Genomic DNA, 25,385 nt, shown 5'->3' with positions numbered 1-25,385 from the left:
ATATTAAGAGTGTGCCTACTTATGTTTTGTATGTATGTAGATAGATAAAAACATCACACAACTAGACACGTATGCACAAAATAATATGCTGACAATACAAAAAGTTGATGAAAAAATGACCCCAATAAATTCCTTCAAACTGGAAGTATTTCATATGTTAATGGAATTTAAAAATATATCATTGGTAGTGATTAGTATCTTAAAAAGTTGAACTTCTTTGGGCTAAGTTCTGATCCCTTAAGTCCCTATTCTACAACTGCTTGAAGTTCGAAAGTTATTGTTCCCCTCGTTTACCTTCATTTTTAATATTATCGCACAAACAGCAGCTTGAATGTGTCTCTTCACTCTTCTCACTTTCATACCTTCATTCTCACCAGGGTGGAAAAAAATCATGATTTTTTTAAAAAAAAAATCATTTTTGTTGATTTTTTTGATTTAAATCGATTTTTTTCATTTAAATCAAAACTTTTTCTTCGTATAATGCAAGTCGCAAACTGAAGAAAAAACATTAGGAATTAGTATTACATGTTCATTATGCCATTTAAGTGAAAGTATTGGGTTTTAATTTTGAATTGGGTTTTAATTTTAACCTATTTCAATCCCAAACAATATTTCTTAAGCATTAAGGAAAAAGTACAGCAATGTATATGAACATGACACTTTTCTTTTCACAAAAGTTACTGATATTTGGCAGGGGCATATTTTTAAACAATTGGAACTAGCTAGCGGCACGAAATACATATAAAGTACATATAAATTTCGCCTGAAATTAACTAACTCTATGACCTATGGAACCCGCAGGTTGAATGCCATGTTCACAAAAGCTTCGTGACTTCTATCCTTAGTCAACTGAATCCAGTTTCTATTTTGTATTCCAATCTTTGCGAGATCCATTTTAATATTGTCCTCCCATCTGCGCATTGGTCTTCCTAATGGTCGTTTTCCGATTGGACTTCCAGTTAAAACTTAGAAAGCGTTCCCACTTTCATCCATTCTCGCTACATGTCCTGCCCACCTGAGCCTCCAAGATTTGATGACCCTAACAATGTTTGGTGAACGATATAAATTATGCAGTTTCTCATCATGAAGTTTTCGCCATTCCTCATTTCCGTTTCTTTTGGTTACGAATATTCGCTTCAGGATTTTATTCTCAAATACTTTCAGTCTGCATTCTTCCCTCAGCGTAAGTGACCATGTTTCACAACTATACAGCACAACAGGCATAATTATCGTTTTATATATCTTAAAGCTTCAAATTCCTCGACAGAATTCGCGACGATAAGAGAAATGAAATCTTTAAGTTTTACGTCCCACGGTTATGCCGGTTAGGCTAAAGGAGACGGTGATTATGAGAAATGAATGAAATGGTGGAATGAAGAAAGTGGGAGGAAACGGGAGAACCCCGAGAAAACCCACGCACACGTTGTTTGTCCACCACAAAGTTCACGTGGCGGGAGCAGGGTTTGAACCCTGGACCCCAAGTACCAGAGGTGAACGCTCTACCACTGAGCCACCGCGGCCCCGCGACGATAAGAGATTTTGAACTGAATAACATGAATTCCCTGCTTTTAGTCGATATTTAATTTCTTCGTGAATATCGTTTTCTGATCCTATATATTAGACGATGGCAGAACTTTCTTTGTCTTTATGCGATGAGCTTTTGTAAGTCAAAAATCTTCTGCAGGAATTCCAAAATTAAAATTAAAAAAAAAAAAAAAATCAAGATGATCAGTTCCAGCAGAAGAAACACTTGTGATTGTTAAAAATATGCTTTATACGACGTGAAAAACAATGCAAATGCGAGTTGTCCGTGCATTTAAGACAATTATACATAGCACGCACGTTTTTATACTTTTCTGTTGGCTATTTTATTTCCTCTGACAATTTTTCCTGCACAGGCGCGGCAAATTTTCTGCGATCACATCGCAGATCGCGGCGTGTTCTGCAATGGAGTCAAGTGTCCACTTTATCAAAAGTATTATTCGGTATTTTAACGCATCCAAAATTTGTCGAATTACGATCCCGAGGAACTTCTATGTATTTAGTACATAAATTTCGCCCAAAATTTTAAAATCTAATATTTTTTTTGTTTTGTTTCGCAGAGGGGATCGGACCCCTCGAAATACGCCCCTATTATCTGGGAACAAACAAATAGACATGGAGACAAAAGAGTTTTCACCTTAAATGTCCATGATGATTTCCCCGTTGAAATAGAATTTTTAAAACCCTGTGTTACAAGGTGAAGAAAGCAGGGTTCACCCGTTACCCGTTCAAATGGGATTTTCCCTGATCGTTCTCTATATGATACTCGTTTTTATACTGTGCTTACATACATTTGAGTCTCATTGTATTATGATTATTATCTTCCATAATCAAAATAACAGAACAGAAACGGGATTTTACTTACTTTCACTTTAAATTAATTCATTTCGGAATTTGATTTAAATCAACGATTTTTATTTAAAAAATCAAGTGATTTAAATCTTGATTAAAATCGTGATTTAAATCAGACTGATTTAAATCAATCCACCCTGATTCTCACCGTCGCACAGTGGGGCCGAACCAGGCAATTCTTAGCAAAAACTCGAAGAATGAAGTAAAAGATTGACTTGATATAATTTGTTATAATGAAGCCTTAATAGTGTACACGTAAGATAGTGTGCAGGAAAATAAGTGATAGCAACTTACAATGAACTCATGGGACGTGTAAATTTGGTTATCCGCTGAAGCCGGAGAGAAGATAGGAAATTGATTTTGAATGCGACTATTTCTACATTGCGTGTAGATATTCAGTGACTGGTAAACATGGTGACACGACCGACATGTATGTATCGTTTTGTATATTTAGAATATTCATGTGATGTGTAGTCAATAATCACATTAGCTAATATCATTATCATATTCTTATGATAATCCCCTACTTAATATCATATTTGGAAAATGCTGTGGTACTGAAAGCATATAAAGTATGGTCAAACGATAGAATGGCATTTTACTAGAAAATATGGCATAATATGTCTGTGATTTTTTAATATGTCGTAACAGAAACATTGTTCTTACTGTATGCAAAGAGAAAACCTGCACATATTTGCACGTTTGGAAAATATAGCACATGAAAATGTTTGAGGAAAACCGCATTCTGGATGCAATGCTGCTTTTGAATTGAGCTGGGATGAATGTGAGAACAAGTGTTAGGTTATTAGACATGCACGCAGTGACAAATTTGAATATAGGTCGATTCTGGGAATTTTGCCCCCAGACCCATCTTGTTTCCAACATCTAGTCATACTTCTCTGTCATTCACCAACAGAACTAAACTCTAGTCAAACATATTTGATTAATGGTGGCGACATTTTGAAACGTCAATGCTAAACAATCTATGAACCATATTAAAATGGTGTTGATCAATTCAGTATTGTGTTTTTGTGATGCATGCATAGAAGTGACATTGGAATCAACTGTAATGAGCCTCCGCTCGCTCCAGCTCAGAGTGTTCCAATCAAGCTCTGAAATGAGCTCACGTAATGCACGATGCAATATATGAAACAACCTGAACAGGTTACTGATGCTTGTAAATCATAATATGTTTAATGTATCTGATAATATATTCATATCGAGAACTTGTGATGAGATAATTTTTATGTATTGAAGGTCCTTGCATCTTCATTGTCATAACGAATCCTCCACAACTTTGAAATAATTTTGAGAAGCAAGAACTTTTCTTCAATTTTATTACTCTTCAGTTGTAAAATGAATAAGTACACTCTTTCCTTTCATACATAAGAATATAAGCCAATCGTAAATTGCCAAATCAAACATATTGCCCACGCGTTTCTTTATGCCAATCATATAATCTGTTATATAATTTAGGCGTGAATATAAGGGATATTTCCTTTTATGATGTAAAACTATGTTTTTGATTAAATAATGTCGAAATAACATTATTGTAGCCACTGCATACGCCGAACTAATTGATTTCAATTTTCCGCTTCATATTGCGAATTCTTATTTTTGCCAAGAATTCAGTGCTTTGGCCCCACTGTGCGTCGTGATTAATCCGATTGGGTAGAAAAACGTTTTGAAGTCAGCAAATTCATCATTGTCAAAACGCCGAACACGACTTTGCTCGTTTCTGATTTTGAAAATGCTCATGCGTACACTATAAGTCATTACTCGGCACCTTGTATACCACATATCATTAAGAAATCATGTAGGCCCTATAATAAATCTTCAAGTAATAAGTAAAAACTTGTTGTGACTTATTTGAACTCTTGCATTGCGAGCGAAGCGAGCAAGAAAATTTTTAAGAAATCTATGTATTTCATTGATAACCTACAGCAATATTTATCTAATAGGGCGCCAATACTTTCTGGGTGCGACTCGTCTTTTACTCATGTTCAACACCACTTTTTCTTTTTCCTTGCTCGTGCGGCGCCCCCTTGCTGTCAGCGCCCGGGGCGGGCGCCCCGCTAGCCCCCCCTTAGCTACGGCTCTGCTCCTTAACGATTATTTTGTAGCCTCCAGCAGATATCAAACCAGCGACAATGTGAACAGAAGTTATTGTGCATTTCTCACTTTCAAAGGTTACACGGTAACTATTTTTTTAAAATAAATCAGATCAATTAAATATTTTAAATATATTATTAATTACTTTTTCTCTTTGTCACCGCTCTTAATAAGTTCAAGGACTGGTTAAAATGAATAATTCCGTAAATCAACGGTTCTCAAACTTTGTGATTCTGATGACTCTTTAATATGGTGTATTTTGCCGGTCCACTCACCATTTCTTTAAAAGAAGATAAGAATAGATTTTGCCTACTATATACACAGTTGTATGCGCATTACACTAACAGAACTTGAAATATAAGCACTGAGCAGAGAAGCTAAGCAGAAACAACTGTTTCTGTCTGCATACCATCAGATTATTATTTATTGTTTACAGTAGACCCTATATATATACCATTTCACTGTACCTCAAGCTACCATTTCACTGTATACCTCAAGCTACCATTTCACTGTAATGAAAGCTTGAGTGGACTTGTACGACATGATTAGTAAATTAGTTTTTTTTTTTCATAATGACGTTAAATAAAATTTAGTTTGATTTACGGACCACGAACCTTCACGAGTCCGCGAACCACAGTTTAAGAATTGTAGCTCTAAATCATACCACGAAATCAAAGTGTTGGGCTTCATTCCTTAGCCTCATGAGGACTGTTGAAGTTAAATTAGAAGTGACAACAACTGTATAACTCATTTTATTTTTGGCATCGTGGTTGGAAGCATAATAATAGTAACACACTGTGAAAAATCCCGTTATCAGGACAGCAGTATATTGTACAGTCAAAAACAAAATTAAGTATAATTTGGAGCTATCATTTCTTATACCTCCGACCTATACTTAATATTGTTTTTCACTGTACAAATATACGAAATACATATGTTTACTACAGAAATCTGTACGGAGCATACATTATCCACATGCTACGTACGTACTGGCTTTTTCCCGCTTAGAGGTTACGTCATGGAGCTGCAGGATGTCTGACATTTAACGACGCTTAATTTCAACGCTTCCAGCGCACCCTAAAAAAATGTAATAAAGAAATAATGGCCATGTTTTTTTAAAAAATATTCAATTAGAACTGGACAATCTACGCAAAATTTCCAATCGATCAGTGAAAACGTCATCTTTCTAGAGCCTGTAGTTTCCGAGATCTCATTGTCGAACGGATTGACCACAAATATATAAACATAGTTTAAAAGAACTCGGAAGATGGAAGCACAACTCACATGCATTGATTTGAGAGAAGGCTTATTAAAATACAAAGGCTTTGTGAACAATAATTTTATATTATAAACTTTATGAAAAAGATATAGTTAACTAATTTAAGACTATTTAAAGTACAAATACTTAAAATGTTTGTCTCTGTTAAACGTCAAATCACACATAACCGTAAATGAAAGATTTGAAAACTAAAGTTATAGGTTGGAGCTCAGGCGCTTTTAATTGCTATTGTAGCATTTTAATAGATAGATACATACTGTATACGTATGTTACATACGTCAGCTATATTCTATATGCGTCCATCTGTATGTAAAATCCTACGCAGTTCTTTCTATCATATGAAAAGTACGTATAAATGGAACACTTATACAGAAAGTATTATGAAATATACGTTTTCAGTTATTACGTTTTCTGTAGGATCTTATATATATAGTGGTAAGTAAAAAACTACAGGATTTACGTATGTCTCATACGTTTTTTTATCTGTGTAATAGTGGTAATAATACATCGTCACCTTGACCTGCAAGTGTTCCTTGTTGCAAGCAATTTAAGTTACAAGAAAACACAAAACATTCGCTAAAAATGCACACCTTAGTATACAGGTAGTCCGAACGAGTTGTTGGCAAGTGTGCGAAAGCTTTCTTTATCTTCACAGTAATAACCAGTTTTATTTTTAGTATGCATTATCTTTCTTCACCTTTTCTCTTTTTCCTTTTAAATTAGCGTACGCAACAACACATTCAAACGCAATTAATTTTTCTATATACACTTTTCTTTTTCTCTCTTTTCAATGAGAATACCTTAATTAATTGAATAAAGATCGCATTGTTTTCTAGGAATGTTTCATTGATGACAAAATTACTTGTCACAACACAAAATACCACAACATAATTTAAAGACACCCCTTCCTCTATTTTTAGGTCCGTAGTGCACAGTAAATTTTTTAATTCAAATCTTAATCAGTGATAACCTGACACGCTATAAAATTCCATCTCAAGAGGAAAAAAAATCCTATTTTGCATCTTAATTTCTTACTACTACTACTACTACTACTACTACTACTACTACTACTACTACTACTACTACTACTACTACTACTACTACTACTACTACTACTACTACTACTACTACTAATAATAATAATAATAATAATAATAATAATAATAATAATAATAATGAAATATGAAAATGAAACTTAAGTTGTGTTACTTTTTTCGTTTTCTGGGCGAATTATCAATAAATTTCGATCATCCATATTTATAAAATACTTTGTAAATAACTTCTTTCCTTAATCGAAAACGAGTATAGCTATTTTATGTTATCAGAAATTTTAGTTCACACTTTGGTATCATCACTTTATACTGAGCCGAATGATACAGAAAAAAAATTGTTCAGCATACACTTCATCTGGAATGTTTGAAAATTGATTGTTTCTCGTTTGATAATTTACTTTCTTTCATTGTTTTGTTTTCTCCTTCGTTCAAATACGAGAGCACAAATTTCATTTGTTTATACATGACTTTTAAGTATCACATATGATCAGTGGCGGATCCAGAGAGGGCGATTGGGGCGATCGCCACCCCCCCCAGAAGGGGAAACTTTATTATTTTATATATATAAATAAAACCCATCCCAGAGTTTGAAGCTATTAAACGTAGCTCTAAGTAGCAGTATGACAACCCACCGTCCGCCCCAGAAGTCGGTCCTGGATCCGCCCCTGCATATGATTAATCTCTTCGGACGCCCAGTGTTGTATACTACACACAAAATTAGCATTATTTGTCCTCCTGATAGAGCGACAACATGGCACATACGACAGGAGTATTTTGCTTCTCTTCCTTGTCGCCAGAGAGGGCGCTTCATTTGATAGAGGCGTGACAATTCAAGAACCCTTTCTGTTGGTCCTAGGTAGTGTTTTTGGAGGGAAGAAAATATCTCAGCAATAGAAAAAAAGAGACAAGACTACGTATGTGTTCTACTTCTCTTTCTCTATCGAGTTATTTTTTGGAACGCATGCTGATTTATCTTGTTAAACCTTGGGAATACATACTAGGTTGATTATTTTGCTCTTCTATTGTGTGGAGGAAGATAGGGACCTTTTGTTTTATCAAGTGTCGTATGCGACACTATGAAACCAAACGTTACAAAAGATGATTATTCATAATCTAGAGATATATCATGTTTCAAATCTCTTCACTTGGGTTTTATGAACATATGACCGCGTATTGGGTACTGGATATTGTTGTTGTATTACATAGATGTATTAAGTGTGTAATACATATAGGCGCACGTAGTAGGAAGGACAGGGGGGCAGACCACTATCACAACATTGTTTGTCACTTTTTGTTGGTAGAGTTCCAATGTGTCCTATATGACACATATGATTGTCACTACTCTGTGCAAAAAAAAAAAAAATGTAATTTCTATTACTCTTTGCATGTATGGAAGAAAAAAATACGAAAATATAAAATTTACAAGAGAAATCTATTTTGTTCTATTACTGATACTGAACAGGTTGTCACTCCTCACTAGCATGGACTTTGCCGATTAAAAAAAAAAAAAAAATCAAATTAAAAGTTCACAACACTTGACTCGTTATTCATGACTCATTGTGCCTACTTTCTTCACGTAAAGATTTTTTTTTTGGTTTGGATTATAGGCCTACATATAGCAAAAAATCCCATGTTTCCAATTTGGACGAAAATTCCCTTTATCCCATTCCGAATAATTAGTGTCAAAAGTCCCACAAAATGAGATTTTTCCAATGGGTTGGCATCACTGGTCTTTGTAATCTTTCTTTCCGCATCATCGGACCCATCCTTTAACACGTGTTTGTGAATACCACCAAGGACCTACTTCTCAAAACTGCTAGTCTTGTAATGTACAGTAGTTTCTAAAACCATTGTAAAATATCGTGAAGTAAAAATACTAGAGTAATAGTGGAAGTCACTTGTAAATATTAACGCTGATACCTCTAATTTGTCATGATTTTATGGTATATTTGTATAATTTTAAAATATTTTTGAGAAGTTTGATACTAGTACTATAAGACTAGTAGTTTGAGAAATAGACCCCAGACCTAGTTACCCGAACAGACCCGTGACTACACTTGTCTACGAGACGAAAGTTGTATTTTCTTGTATTTTCGTTACAACAAGCATTTGATTTCTACTACTTTCTTGGGGGGGGGGCTCAATGGTAGTGCGTGGGGTTCCTAGTTCGATCCCCGGCCAAGTAACGTGTTCGTGGGTTTCCTCGGTGTATTTTCTCCCACTTTCTCATTCCACAAATTCTTACATAATCATCATTCACTTGCCTTAATCATTGTCTCCCGTAACCTAAAGGGCAAAATCGTAGGATGTTAAATTGAAAGATTTGATTACATTTCATTTTTTTACTACTTTCAGTTTCACAGAAGCAAGGGCGCCGATCCTGGGCGGCCGCCCCTCCCCAAAGCTCATGTAGGCCCCCCTATTGTATTTATGAATATACAATATTTGGCATAATTTGAATGCAATTTGTCTCAAAATCGTCACATTTATACCTTCTGCATCTGAATGAGCCCCCCAAATTTACAGAGAAATCGGCGCCCTTGCACAGAAGGTTAACGGAGGCGCTGGAAGATATTCTTGGGACGCATAATCGATTCCAAGAATTTACATTTCTCTCTCTTACCGTTTTTGCTTAGATATCAATTGGCAGACGGACGGACAGACAGACAGACAGAAGACAGTCATTCTACATCCAAGACTTCCGACATTTGCATATAACATAGTTTGGAAATTTAATAATAATAATAATAATAATAATAATAATAATAAATATAGGCTATATCATTTATAAGGCATTCTGTTTAAAGCTTCTGTGTGTTTTTCTGTTTCATTCGCCTGGTAACATACGAAGTATTGACCGTAATTCGAAGCTATTCTATGTAGGGCATAAAAGGGGAGTAGCGGGGAAAGAACGACATTTGAGAGTAGGTCACACCCTTGGCAATATGTCACCAGTAAATGGAAGAATCGTGGACAGGGTAAAGTGAATTAGGTAGAGAATGATACTTCTCCATTGAGTAATGATTCTGACAGAAAGGCATATTTCATCTCTTTACGGTAGGAGAAAAAAAAAATCATTTCTTAGCGATCAATTTATATTAAATTTATAAGTATAAATTGCAATCTAATATCTGTGCAGTACGAAAGATTGAAAGTTGTTCTCACGTCCACTGCCGGTCATTTCCATGTTGGAAAGATGACTCTAAAAAGGAATGACATTCAATTAATGTTGTCATTTTGAAACTCAAAACTAAACGCATAGGTGGATAGTGTATGTAGCCAGAATGAAGAAAGTAGGAAAGTTTTTTTTAAAATTTTAACTGGAAATCCAATCGGAAAATTACAATTAGGAAGACCTAGGAACAGATGAGAGGACAATATTAAGATGGATCTTGCAGAAATAGGAATACAAAGTAGAAACTGGATCCAGTTGGCTAAGATCCAATAGAAGTCAATCGAGAGCTTTTGTGGACACGGCATGGAACCTCTGGGTTCCATAGGACATAGAGTTACTTAGTTATTTGGAGTTTTAATTTAAAATAATTAAAACGTGTTTGTTTCAACGTTTTTAAAAATATTTAACTTAGAAGGAAAAAAAGGATTTAGATTTATGAGCTTTCTGCATCTATGGTCATGTTAATCCGTCATGTTTTGAGGGATGACGCCCCTTGGCCTAGCACACAATCCGGGAAAAGGGAAGGAAGAAAGAATTGGGGAAGCAAGGAAGCGGGCTGGGACCTGTAAGTTAGATACCACCCCGGCATTTGTCTGGTGTGGATGAGGAAAACCCAGGAAAACCTCATTCAGGATTTCTGGCCTGAAAAAGCTTTTTACACTCTTTCGACCGAGCGCCTCCACCGGGAATTTGAACCCGGACCACTCGCACCATAGGCGACAGCGTTAGCAACTACACTACGCGGGACCACAAGGAAAGAAAATGAGTTGGTTGATTAGTTAGATTCGGTTTAGCGTTTTTCTTTTGCTACAAGGCTATTTGAGACGTGAACCTAACATTTAAGTGAAATCCGAGCTACATGAGCTCCTACTGAGCATCAGACTTAGATGAGAAAGGAATGGAAATAGCTCACTAAAATCCCCATACGACGTATTTGAATTTCACTCCATAGTCAATGATAATACTTATAGTTCTGTTTCTGTTTCTATAAATTATACGTGGATTACAGTTACACTTCTTGTACCGTTTTTCTTACTAATAGGGTCAGCTAAAAAAAAAAAAAAAAAAAAAAAGTTTTGTCATGTTGCACCTCTAGTATAAAGTAGGCCTATACCGTACGAATCGTAAAATCCTGGTTAATCTTTTAACTTATTTGTGACATTCACTACATGATGAAAATACAACCGGCGAGAAAGAAGAGGACTACAGAAAGTTAACCCCCCCCCTCGCAATTTGAGAAACTGAATGCTTAAGGAAGTCTTTCAGTTTAACGTCCCAAGTAGGCTAAGGGAGACGATAATTAAGATAAGTGGATGATGATGATGACGGAAGAATTGGTGGAATGAGGAAGTGAGAGGAAACGGGACCCCAAGAAAACCCCACGGAGACTATGTTATCCACCACAAACTTACTTGGCTGCACCAGGGACCCCACGCACCAGATGTAGACGTTCTACTACTGAGCCACCGTGCCCTGTGCTTAAAAAGGAGCCTATTAATTACTCATAATAGACATTCGGAAGAGATTTTAGATCTGTGTTAGGCCGGAGATTTAACAAACCCAATTTATACATTGGAAATATTGTTTCATTATCAGAAGTTACGTTACCACAGGTAAATAGTGATAACTGTTGATTTAGAAACGATAAAATTATCGAATATAAGTTTTTTCTTCTCAGTGTATTATTATATTTGGATTATCGAAAATATGATATACCGTAGTAACCTCTTTATTATTTGATTAACAACACGTGAATTGCATGTGCCCACACACATTTCTATTTACATTATTGTACTTATTATTTATTTGACCAATTCCACTTTCGGTTTGCTTGTTTGTTGGTTGAAATTTACCGTCCCTTTTCAGCAGCAAGGCTACATGAGACATGGATCTACAATTTATGGTGGAATCCGAACTAGCATAATATGTTCGAGTTCAATGCTCTCCCACCGGGAATCGAACCCAGCCTCCATGGCCTACAGATGCACACGATAGCCACTAGACTAGAGGATAAAGTGTTTCTCCATTACCGATTGACCCTGTTAGCTTCCTCGTAGCTATAGGGTTAGCGTACGCGCCTTTGGTGCGGGAAACACGGGCTCATTCTATGCTCTTCGGAAATTAAATTGAAAATTTTTATTTAAGGGTCTTCAATACAGCGAAATAATTTTAGTGTCTTTCTGTAATATCTTCAAAACAAATAAAAATATTCGAAAAGCAGAAACGTAGTGAACTAAACAATACGATTTTGCATGTAATACCTTTACCACAATTCACCTATCTGCTTTTGGTATACCGCTATTTACAGAACCCGCAAAAAATGCTAAATCTATCTTCAGTTCCAAATCGAAAACAGGTAGGTGAGTTGTGGTAACGACATCACATGCAAAATCTTATTGTCTAGTTCACTACGTTTCTGCTTTTTGAATATTTTTATTTGTTTTGAAGATATTGCAGAAAAACTCTAAAATTAGCGGTGGTTTAATTTCGCTGTAGTGAAGACCCTTAACGTACCACGATTATGCTCTTAGCCTAAAGGAGGCGGATAGTTATAGAATATGAATGATTGTGAAATTAAGTTTGTTGTGGGATTCGACTTCGAGACCGCGTGCACCAAAGACACACCCGCCTAACTGGGAGGGTCTTTCATGTGTTTCGGATTCCACATTAGGCTGTAGATTGAAATCTCATACAGCCTCGATCTGAAAGGAACACTAACATCCAATCCAATCACCCACCTAATCGATGTACCGTTGATTGGTCAAAGACATATCAATGGGAGTGGACATGCGATTCAATGACATCCCATACCGTCAACGCGATTCCGAGCCAATGTGGCGATGCGGAATTCAAGCATCGCCCAGTCTGCTGCCATGGTATCGGAAGACAGGGATGCAGCCATTATGATAGTGCAAACAGCAGCGATATTTGTGCGAAAAGAAAATCTCGTCCCATTTGACTTTCTATATTCAACATTAGCTTCACTGTTGCATTGCAGCAGCCACACGTTTATGCGGTGTAGTCGCAAATATGCTCTGCTCTGCGAGACGGCGTCGAATTGTTTGGAGAAACATTGGTTGCCTGAATTTTTCTACTTATTCGGGATCTCGTTATCCGATCCTTAATCCTACCTTTTCGATCTGTGATATGATTCTGCCGTTGGGATCCTGCACGTCACTGTGTATTAATACCCATCTGAGTTCCACATTCGCATCACTGTGGCTGTATTCAGTTTAACCCGAGATCATATCACGAAAAGATAATGCACAGTCTCGATATACCAAAATTTTACCGTTATCAAAGATAAACTGCTGAAATTGCTGCTGCATTCAGCGACAAGACATAGGGCGACCGTTCAAACCAAGGATGTTATAAAATAGAGGATCTGCCCATAGAACAAAATCGTGAAGCCATACGTCACATCTTCGCCACACCTACTCTGCCCACTCCGCGCCACTAAGATCGCAATATTTCGAGCCAACAAACATGGCGGAAACGAGAGTAGCCAATCAGACATGCTGATTCACACGATGCTCAGTTGTTTTTTTGGCTTCATTGAGTGCATAGGATGAAGATATGTATGGGCAGATCCTCTATTTTATAATATCCTTGGTTCAAACAGACCCAAGTCCGCCAAAACTCAGCGAGTACTGAACTGTGACTCTCTGCCCTGCCTCCATTTGTAATTTCCAGAAGTGGATAGAGCACACACACAATGTGATGCGTAGCTGCAGTAATATTTCTATTGCTGTGCATTCTGCAAGCGTAGAATCAATTCGATATATCTTTTTGGAATTGCATTTATAATTCAATAGTGTATGAACCAACAAGTGTGTGTTAGAGTGGAAAAAAAAAATAACAAAGGAGAGTGAAATTGGAATGGGACTTCGACAGGGCTGTTGTCTCTCGCCGACACTATTTAATATACAGGGTGGATCATTTATCTTGGTAAACCCTTGTAACTTTTAAATTAATAAACAAAAAACGCTGAAATTCTGTGCTATGTAAATACCGGCAGAAGGATATTTGTTTGGCATACTCGGTGATACCACAATGTTAACAGCGTTGCAAACTCAACATAAAGTTTTTTTTTTTTATTTCAAATGTTACTGCATCGATTGTTACATGTTTCAAATCTACATCTAAAACAAAAAGAGGCAATACTATACTTGTCACGCAGCGTTGCAAACTAATGACGCTACAGTATCACAAACATCGAAAATCAATCAAATTTTGGAGGGTTCTAGAACAGTGAGACGAACGGGGTAATCCACAAGTAATGCACATGCGAAGTATCTTAATATTAAATTCTACGGTTATTACATAATGTATTCCGAGCAAGTAGAAACAAAGTTACAATGAATTGAAAATTTCACTTTTTTCAAACAATTTTATTTCGAAGCAAGTTCTTAGATAAGTATAACCGAATTGCATACTTGGTTTTCAGTAGGCATAAAGATCATAATGCCGTTTACAGTAATGAGATATCTCAAACTATTCGGAAGATACGAAAAAATGGTAAAATTTGATATATTATTTAAATTGGCGTATTTGTGGAAACTTCTTAAAATATATATTTGATTTACTTTGCTTCTATAATAGAACAACAATAAATACCTTTTGGCAGATGTAATTACAATTACTTCTCTAAATTACATAATTTTAAGCAGTGTTGTAAACTACAATTTTTTTACCGTATCTCCAGAACGGTTTGAGATATAAAATTACTGTAAACTTAATTGTAATCTTCGTATCTATTGAAAATTATCTATGCAATTAGATAAGGTACTTATCTAGACAATTTTTCGAAACAAATACTTAAAAAAAAAGTCAAATTTTCTATCCATTGTAACTTCGTTCGTGTTCGTTCGAAATCAGTCGAAATCATGATCATATTACCAGACGCTAAACTTTGCATGTGCAATTACACGTCTGTCTGCTAGGATTAATACTACTGTAGAGACCTCCACAATTTGAATGTTTGTGATACTATAGTATCCTTAGTTTGCAATCGTGCAGTAAATATAACATTGCAAGCTTTTGTTTAACATGTAGGTTTGAAATATTTAATAAACTGACGTAGTGCCATTTGAAAAAAAAAAAAAAATACAACTTTATGTTGGGTTGGCAACACTGTTAACCTTATGACATCACTGAGTATGCCAAACAATTTCCCTTTGTCAATATTTTTATGGTATAAAATTTCAGTTTTTTTGTCCATTAGTTTAAAATTTAGAAGGGCGTATGAAGGACGTTAGAAGAGGGGGGGTGCACCCTGCATATCTAGATGGGATAGTGAAAATAAACCGTACATATATAGACGATATTTCGATAGGAGATGCAATGATTAGGTGTATACGGTTTGCAGGTGATATGGTATTTGTTAAATCCGAAAAAAAACCAAGATGTTAGAAAATTTCAGGAAGGGCGGCGAAGAGTATGGGATGGAAATAAATGTTAGAAAGACAAAAGCCATGGTGATTGCAACCATGCAGTTGGAATCAGTCATAGAAGTAGAAGGAGAGAAAAAAGAACAGGTGACTAGTGTTCGATACCTGAGTAGCATTACTAGTAAGGACATGAAGTGCAAACTTGAAAAAAAAAAAGAAAAAGAAAAAAAGAAAGGAAAGGAACGACGAAACAGGCATTTGGGAGGATGAAAAGTATGTTTTATGGATCTTTGAATACAAAGTTAAAAAACAGATTAAAACATTTTCGGAAGGATTCTATGGGGCAGAAACATGGATATTACGCAAAAGCGATGTAAAAAAGTCTGGAAAGTTTCTAAATGTGAGTGTAGAGAATAATGGAGAGAATTAGCTTGGCCGAAAGGGAAAACGAATGAGAAAGCGTAAGGAATAGCGGAGGAGAAAAGAACAATTTTAGATGTAATTGAAAAGATGAAAAGAAAGTTGTTAGGACATAAGCTGAGAAGGAACGGTATTGTGAGAAATGTGCTAAAAGATACGGTAGCAGGAAAAAGAGGGAGAGGCGAAACTACAGTTGATGGACGGTACTAAAACAGAAAAATCGTACGTGAAACGAGGAGGTTAGCTCTGGAGCATGGAAGCTTTTCAGTTGCGGCAAGTGACCTGTTAGTAATGACGGAATACCTACGATGATGATGATGATGATTAAATGTATTTTGTTTAATGACACATAACCTGATTATGTTTCCAGACACCCTTTATTGATTTGTTTTGACTCCCTTTCTTTCTCTTATTTTTATTCTTTTCTATTTAGTTTGCGGGATGTGCGTCGTAAGCTCTTTTCAAAGACTTCTATAAGCGGAGTGAAAATTGGATTTTTTTTTTATCCGCAAAAGTCGCTTCAATATTTGGCAGGGACGTCAGTTGATGATCGAGAAATAAAGCTTGACGTGCTCTTGATATGGCTTCGCAAAATCGTTGGTTCTTTCCTCTTTCGCTCTGTTGAGGAAGAGAAGGCAAGAAATCCAGGAATATATATATATATATATATATATATATATATATATATATATATATATATATATATATATATATATATATATATATGAAGTAAAGTAAGTAAGTATTGCAAATGGAGCCTTTCGGCGCAGTAATAATACGAGACACACATTCTCAAGTGCTCTCACAAATCCTTGAGGAAGTGGACAGTGATTTGATCCCAAAGGATTTTGAGAAAGATTTTGACCCTGCAAGCATCTTCTTGTTTTGCGGAGGAGGAGGAGGGGCGGGAAAGGAGTAAAATATACATATTTTCCCCATTGACTGACCTACTTTGCTTTAAAATAGACAGTCAAATGATAGAAAACAGAAGAAACTCATCATTAATTTCCATTTATTTCATGTAAGTTTCTTTGTCTGCTATTTTATTTGTTAGTTTCAATTCGAGAACCACTTGCACTCCGTATAAGATTTCAATTACCTTAAGAGTCTTCATCCCGGCGAAATTAAAATACCGCTAATTTTACAGTAACTATGTGATATCTTCAAATAGATAAAAGATAATTGAAATATGGAACAAGAGCGCCCTAGACAATATTATTTTGCGTGAGGTACCGTTATCACAAGTCACCTAGTGGCTTTCCGTTTTCAGCTGTTTAGAAACGCGAAAATAAATGCCAATTTTCAAAATGGCTCCAAATCGAAAGCAGATAAGTGAATCGTGATAACGTTTTCTCATGTAAAATAATATTGTCTAGGGCGCTCTTGTTCCACATTTCGATTATCTTTTATCTATTTGAAGATATCACATAATTACTGTAAAATTAGCGGTATTTTAATTTCGCCGGGATGAAGACTCTTAACCCCGATTTCCGTTTTCTATCCGTACATTGAAGAGTACGTATGCGGATCTGAATTGGAAAAAAATTCAAGTCCACGTTTTTTCATATTTCCATTAAAAAAAAATCAGCGACATCTATGTTTCAAGACTATTTGTACCCTTGCATAATATTACAGAATAAGCCCAATTTAAAAATCTTATTAAATACAAAATGCGAGGCACGCCCAGACAATAAGTGTACTAGATGTTTATAGGTTTCAAAAAAAAAAAAAAAAGTATTTAAAATAAAATTTTTACATGTGTATATCAGTGCATATGTGAACTATTTTCCCATGTAGTCATCATCCTTGTCGATGTACACTCATGTCCAAAATGATTGTCGCATATCTATAACTGTCTTCTTGTAAGAATATAATTTGATAATGATTTTCCAGTGTACTTTTAATACTGATACTATGTGTATAATCGGGAAATGTATATTTGTGGTAAATTTCATAGGAAAATTATTATAAATACGAAAATTAAAATGAGTAAAACAAAATGTTGCTAAATGGACAAGAAAGTTTTATTTTCGTTTTATTGTTCTTATTTACTGCTCTTTCGATATGAAATTTGTCACATACATGTCTTTGCCGATTATACACATACTAACATTATAAGAAATACTGGGTGAATTCGTTATCAAATTGCATTCCTACCACAACATATTTATAGACATGCGACAATAATTTTGGACATGAGTGTATTTAGTGAGACGAGGGATTAACTTTTTTATGCCTTGGTCAAAGAAGTCTGCCTCCACCTCTTTTGCCCAATTCTTCATCTCCACCTTTACTTCCTCGTTAGTTGAATTTTTTTTTTCTCATCCATGTGCATCTTCAGGGAGGTGATCAGAGCATAATCTGAAGGCGCCAGGTCAGGAGAATGCACATATCAGTCAAAATTGACGGTCTTCCACTCCTTTGCCCATCGTGCACATCACTACGTCCGTTTTTAAATTCATGACACTATTTAAACATGCTCGTACGATTCACAATTCCTTCGCCATAATCTGATTTAATCTTGTTATAAACTTCAGACGATTTTCCCCTTCACAACGAGATAATGGATAACGCTGCGAATCTTGCACTTGGCAGCAAATTTTTTCATCTTTCACGGGAGACGTTACTGTGACATTTGTACTGACGCGTGATTGGGCTCGCTGGAAAGGGTAGAAACTAAGCTACACGGCAGTGTGACCAACATAGCAATAACAAATTATCTCTGCCCGTGAGGATCCTAGGACATTTATTTTGTTGACGTGCCTCGTAATTTCAGGATGTTATTCAATTCAATTTGAGGGATTTAGAACCTTGTTGTGCATTTAGGCAATTCACGTCGCTGCAATGTGTATAGTGCCTGTGCTGTATATAATTTACATTTTGATATGAAAATTAATATTTTGTTTTGATAGTTTTTCTTATAAAATTATTTGCATATCAACATGGAGATTTTGATATTGTTATTTAGAATTTTTATTATGTTAATTAAATAAATACATGGAAGAGAGTAACACTAGCTTATTAAAGCTAAGAAAATGAAATATATATTTGAATATAATATTGGTTCAAAGGCCAAGGTTCTGCCGAGATACAAAATTTCAATAAATGTTTTTTTTTGGGGGGGGGTAAAAACTACGAGAACCTTCGGTTTTGGAGAGAACACACCTGCAGCCAGCTGTATATTTTTTTGAGAAGAGAGCTAGATAAATCAAGTGTTTCTATATCTTAATATTGTCTCTTTATCTCCTTACAGACGCTGACCTTATGCATCCCAGGACGTACGGAAAATCCAAGTATAAAATAAACAACGCAGAACAAGGTATGCATAATATTACACTTTTATTTTTCATTACTGTTCTATTTATTCAGAGCTACTTTTTATTAGCGGTGAGTACAAAAACAGGTTTTTCCGGTTTTTAGGAAAACCTAAACCGGGCTTTGAATTTTTTTAAAAAAAAACGAGTTTTTGCCTAACGGTTTCGGTTTTCTCCAAAACCGGTTCAGTTTTCTCCGAAATCGGTTATCGGTTTGCTCCAAAACCGGTTCAGTTTTTCACCAAATTATGTTTCGGTTTTCTTTTAAACCGGTTCAGTTTTTCATCAAAACCGGCTTCAGTTTTTCCAAACCTGGTTCTATTTCTGACCAGAATAGTGTTTCCTTGCGTCGAGAACACATATGAAAGAAGCTCAAAAACATGAGTAAATTCTCATAAAGAGGAATTGCAAACCGAAACCGACATGGTTAAAACCAATATGTTTAAAAACAAAAATGCTTTTGTTGTAAACGAATCCGGTTTTAGGAGAATAACAAAACTCTACTCTAGTGAGAAACCGAATCGGATTTTGGAGAAAACCGAACCGTTTTTTGAGAAAAGCGAACCGGTTTTGGAGAAAACTGAAACCGGTTACGGTGAAAAAACTGAACCGGTTTTCGGAGAAAACCGAAACCGGCTTCGGCGAAAAACCTAGCCAGTTTTTGGAGAAAACCGAAACTGGTTTCGGTAAAAAACAGAACCGGTTTTGGATGAACCGAAATGTCGTTTTTTTCGGATTTCTGTTTTTCCAGAAACCGGTATCCGGTTTTTGTGAAAACCGGTTTTGAACATCCCTACTTTTTATAAATGACAACACACGTGTGCTGTTGAAAACGATCATAGTGAAGATATTGACACTGCATATTTTAAAGTATACATCTTCAGAACCTTGCTCATGAGAAAACATTTATGACTATGAATTCACTCTGACACGATGCCAGGGTAAGTCGTGAACCCTAATGTCAGTGTTACCAAATCGATACTTGTATCCCCATATCTAGCGGTTTAAGCACTGTAAAAATGTTCCGAACAGCAGTCAATTCGTACTGGAACCCTGAAGCAGATTAACGGAAAAGCAATGAAGTTGAAATACAGGTGTGTTACATCAGTAAAATGCAAGTCATCAAACTAAATTTCACTCAAACTCTGTTTGGAAGTTCCTTTTATTTATTTATACGAGTAATAATTTATTTTAATTTTTCATTAATTTTAGCAGAAGAAAACAATGTTATTGGATATTTAATATGTGGGAAATAGTCAAAGGAAACTTAAAATCCAGCGATGTTATCATGCCGAAAAATGCGATAAACCTAAATGCCCTCCTCGTTGGTCTGCTGTCTAGTATTTGTACTTTTGTTACCGGGTTCGATCCCCTGTGGGACACTTCGAAGGCACTACAGATGCTCAGATTCCACTTTAAAATTTAAATATCGTCCTATATGACTGTAGACATCGATCAATCTACAGATTTGAACTGACACTGTCGACTTTCAATAAAATTTCAGATACAGCCTTTAATACGGAACATACTACGTTCAAAAAGGAACTTCGTCGTCGTTTAGTGCTTATTTTCATTGCCTTTAGGAACTACGAAATTCCTTAACATGCCTCTCTGCAAAGACGCGTGAGCATTCAGCTTAAGGTAGAATCCGAGCAACACGAGTTTCACCGGGAATCGAACCGGGACGTTTGCCGACCAACCAACGAATCAATCTTGACAGTTGAATAAACATAGTTTCAAGACTACTCATTATACTGCACACGATGGGCGTACACAGAATTTTATCATGGACGTGTTCAACCACCTAAATTCATATCAATAATATTTAAGAAATAATAATAATAATAACAGTTAAACGTGTATTATTATACATATATATTTTATACCATATCCGCAATTCGTTGATTTAACAGAATAATTAATAAGCTTGATTTCGAAATGTTAAGCATTCTCTACACAGTAAAAAAAAAAAAAAAAAAAAGTTGTATTAATTCAACACAATGGTTCTAGCTTATGCTACCCTAGCTGTGTCAAATTTTCTCATATGGTATGGTGCTACTTCAACTCCATTGGATTTTGGAGGAAATTGTTAAAATGGTAACGGAGAGATCAACTACGTGACATGTTCTATATGGGTTGAAGTAAAACATGGCTATTTCTTTAACTGTCGAAATATTGTCTTTTCTTCAAGTGCTTATCTTTCTTCTTACTCTAATATTATTAATCAAAAGAAGAAAGGCAGCTGCTGAAATTCTTAACTAATACAAGAAAGAAGAGAGGTGGTACTTCGCTGCTGGCTATTTGAGCTGGCACTGATAACTAGGATTTCAGGGTGTCAAATACAATTGTAATTTATTGAATAAAATTGTAAATAATATTACATGTTTGATATTAATCCAGCTGAAAATGACCATAAGTTACCCTTATACAGTCAGACGCGGATCTAGCCTGGGGCCGGGAGGACCTAGCCCCCAATTTTCAAGTGACAAAAATAATTTAAATTATTATATATATGTTTTTGAAAGTTTATGGTAAACTCATGATATAGGTATACCTATCATAGTTTATTTTCTAGATCCGCCACTGTGTACAGTGTGGAATGTCTGGTATAGAATCAATTACGCGTACAATCAATTCACTGAACTGTTCTTGAGAAACAAATCTGAAGGCGGAATCATTATACTGATTCATAAACCCTTAAACTTTGACAGTGCTGAGTATAGAATTGCGAGATGAAACAAGTTACACGGACAGCGAGAAGTTACATTGATCAATTGTCGAGTTTTTATTGACGTCGTTAGAACCATGATTCTCAAATACATGTTGTATAAGTTAGTTGTACCTAGGTATATTGTCATTGTTTTTGAAAGAAATGTTCCATTTTAATTCAACATTTAGTTCATTGATCTAAATTTCTGTTATTAACCTATGGTACGTAGCTGACATGTAAGCTTACTAGTAGTTCTATCAAATATTTCCGTCATTTTTAATTAACCCTTAAGTACTATGGACGAAAATAATCACATAACTATGGAACGGTCTGTCAGACCGCATCGCTGTTTCACATTTTCTGAATAGTAGTTTTATTAAATATTTTTAAAAATGCTATCCTACATATTTTAGTTGTTTATATAAAAATAAAGCATAGTAATTTCACTATATAAAATAAGCTTTATATTTTTAAAACAATGAGAAAGAGAACATAGTCAAAATTTGCAACAATGCTTTCACTGTTATTCTAAAATTTTAATTGTTGAAATATCCAATTTATTTATTTGTTTCTACGTAGTCAAAACAATACTAATCCAAAATATATTGTTTTTATAAATGCACTGATAATAAAAAATACATTAAAAACGAAAAAAACATGGAATTGTGGCTTTTTCAAACCTGCAATAAAGTATTGTTATATTTTTGGTTAGTAGAAAGGTAATGAACATAACTAACTTTTCGTTCTTATATGATCGCGAAAGTAAAGAAAATGCATTTTACCGGTAAAGAAAACACTGTACTATCATTTCTGACTTCATGCACTTTCTACGGGTAGGCACTTGGAACTTTTTTTTGTTGCACTGTAAGCTCATGTGCACCCAACACCACTGACATGAATATCTTGCTTTCCGCTTAGGATCCAGTGGACCGAAGGCCACGATTTCCTGTTATAGAACTCCTTACTCATCCGGGATGGTAGAAAGCTCACTTTCAATCTGCAGTATTCTCTTGATTGAAAAACCTAGCTTTTGTGGCATATGTCCGATGAACAAACTTCGTTCCATTTGATGCCTAAGAAGTCCTTTTGCCAACATTTTCATGAAACCAAGTCTTCTCATCACTACGGAGTTAGCCTAGGCTTAATGCAAAACATACGCATTGACACCATATGCAACATCCAACATACGCAGCAGAAAGAAAATTGTAAATGGCCATCGTCTTCTTCGACGACTTGGCGTGTAATTTGTACATTTGTAATTTACAGTATCTTCTACGCCTTTAGTCATTTTATAAGATATGATTATTTCAGGTTTTTTAGTCTCTGGCTCATTATTTGATGTGTGGGTCCAGACGAGCCACACGGTAAGAAACAAACTGCTAATAATTGACAGATAACGAAAGACTGATAAACCGTAAAATACTCACGTAACTACTATAGTACATCTGTGAGACCGCGCGACCCCTCCACGCACAAGGGATCAACTATAACAAAAACTTCACAATATGTGACTATTTGCTAGACAGGAAGGTAGACGAAAAGATCCACTTGTAGTGGTAGGGGTGTAGAAGATATAATAATACAAAAAGTCGCAGCGGTCTGAGAGACGGTCCATAGTACTTACGGGTTAAGAAGAATAAAATGTTAAAAGAGTGTGAGGATAAATAGTATGCTTTATAGTGCTTCATTCAATCGTGAGATCTGATGTCCGTACATCCTGATTGGGCCCGCTCATTTTCTCAGATTAACGAAAAATGATATTTTCCAGATATACCTTCAAGATGGTATTTTCCTGGCCGCCTTTCTTCTAATTTTTCTTTTACTTGTTAATCTTTTAGAGTGAAATGACTTTCCGGTCGTATCTGAGACTGAAAGTAAATAAGTACTCGTCCCAGTATATCTGTTTGTTTTCACAATTCTACGTAGTTAGTGTAACAATAATAACATGTACTGATATGTAAATTGATTCATAGTACAAGTTCATGTACCACGCAGTCCCGTTAAGTACCTTGGAACACAGGGTTATAATTGGAATTACAGTATTGGCATATCTATAGATCACGGACCCATCAATAGATGGGTACTGTAATTGGGTTCTTCAATCTGTTGTGTTTCGTAAATAAAGAAAAAAAAATATGTGAAGTTAATTCACAAGTCAACGAGTACGTCTTTTTTTAAAAGGAAATATATGCATTAAACCCAATGTGACAACATTGTTTTTTTTTCTAGAAGATAAGACTTTAAATATGTTTTTCATGTAATTTGTTATCTCTTGTTTACGAGTTTTATTAGAGGTAAGACTTTAAATACCGGTATGTTTTTCATGTAATTTATTATCTCTTGTTTACGAGTTTTATTAGGCTGTTGATTATTTGTTTGCATGTATCACTGTTAATATCTTATGCGTCAATGTTTATGATATGTGTATCACTAGGATTGCCAAATTTCTGGATGCAAAAATACGAACACTTTGGATTTTGCTGAAAATTGTTGAAACTATTAGTTAAAGGGAAACTACCCAATACAGCATATCTTTACATAATAAGATAAACATTGAAATCGGAACATTACTGTCATTAAATTAATAGCATTAAAGTTTAAAACAGCTAGATATGTTTTTTAAACACACATGCCATTAAAATCCTTTTTCTTTCTTCTTTTGTAAACTTAAATAATATTTGGTTAATTACATATTAAACTGTGAAATATTCAATGAAGCTATGGAGCTTTAAGCTTATTTCTGTGATTGGCAGGGATGTGACAAAGGAGTGGAACCCGGGAGTCTGGACCTTTTCCGAAGTCCCAACTTTTCTGTAAATTTAGTCTAATGTTAGAAGTGTTTCTTTTTAAATAAATGATAATAAAATTTATGCTCATATTGAATTTGGATCCCTACCGAAAGCTTTGAGTCCCTTTCGAAATAAATTTCTGGCTATGTGACTTGTAATCGGCTTTTCAAGACAAGGTGTCTTGATTGGAGATCGAAATAACATACTTCCAGTTTTACTAAAAAAAAAAAAAAACTTTTTCTTCTCGCGCACACTTTTCTGCATCATTTTTGTTAACTCTCCCCAATAGCCTCTGCGGTTCTGTCACAGAACCTCAAAATTCTGTTTCTTGAACTTTCACTCATCTCGAAAAAATGAAATAGCACAAATACTTCCTCCATTTTTTTTTTTTTTTTGGTGACTGAATAATTGCTGCAGTGAAGAAATGGTTACTAATTAATCTATTTTCTGAGTAAAAAAAATTACACATTTTGACACATTTTATAGAGTGTGATACGGAGAAGTCTTAAAACAACAAACTGTCCGTACAAAATACGGACGTCTGGCAAATTCTATAAGTACAACTGTTAGTAAAGTTGCCCGCGAGACGAGGCAATTTTCGAGACGGGACAAGAGATAAAGAGATACGAGATAATGCAGAGCTCTTCCAATAGAAACAGACACACTTTCCGAAATGAGATAACAATTTTTGAGACGAGACAGCTTTAACTCTTGTCTTGCAGATAATTCTGTTAGCGGTAGGCTACGTAA

General features: G+C 35.3%; 1 protein-coding gene across 1 annotated transcript in view; it reads left to right on the top strand.

The window, feature by feature from the left end:
- Window positions 1-25,385, top strand: part of LOC145670991 (membrane-bound alkaline phosphatase-like) — a 71,361-nt gene that overhangs the window by 16,642 nt on the left and 29,334 nt on the right. The window contains exon 2 of the mRNA XM_081739621.1: window positions 19,076-19,141. Coding sequence (XP_081595747.1) covers window positions 19,076-19,141 — 66 coding nt within the window. The remainder of the gene's footprint in view (window positions 1-19,075; window positions 19,142-25,385) is intronic.

The sequence above is a fragment of the Thermobia domestica genome, chromosome 15, assembly GCF_964235325.1.
Source record: "Thermobia domestica chromosome 15, izTheDome1.hap1.1, whole genome shotgun sequence".
Lineage (NCBI taxonomy): Eukaryota > Metazoa > Arthropoda > Insecta > Zygentoma > Lepismatidae > Thermobia > Thermobia domestica.
The sequence above is the reverse complement of the archived record's forward strand: the minus strand, read 5'-3'. Positions and strand labels throughout refer to the sequence as shown.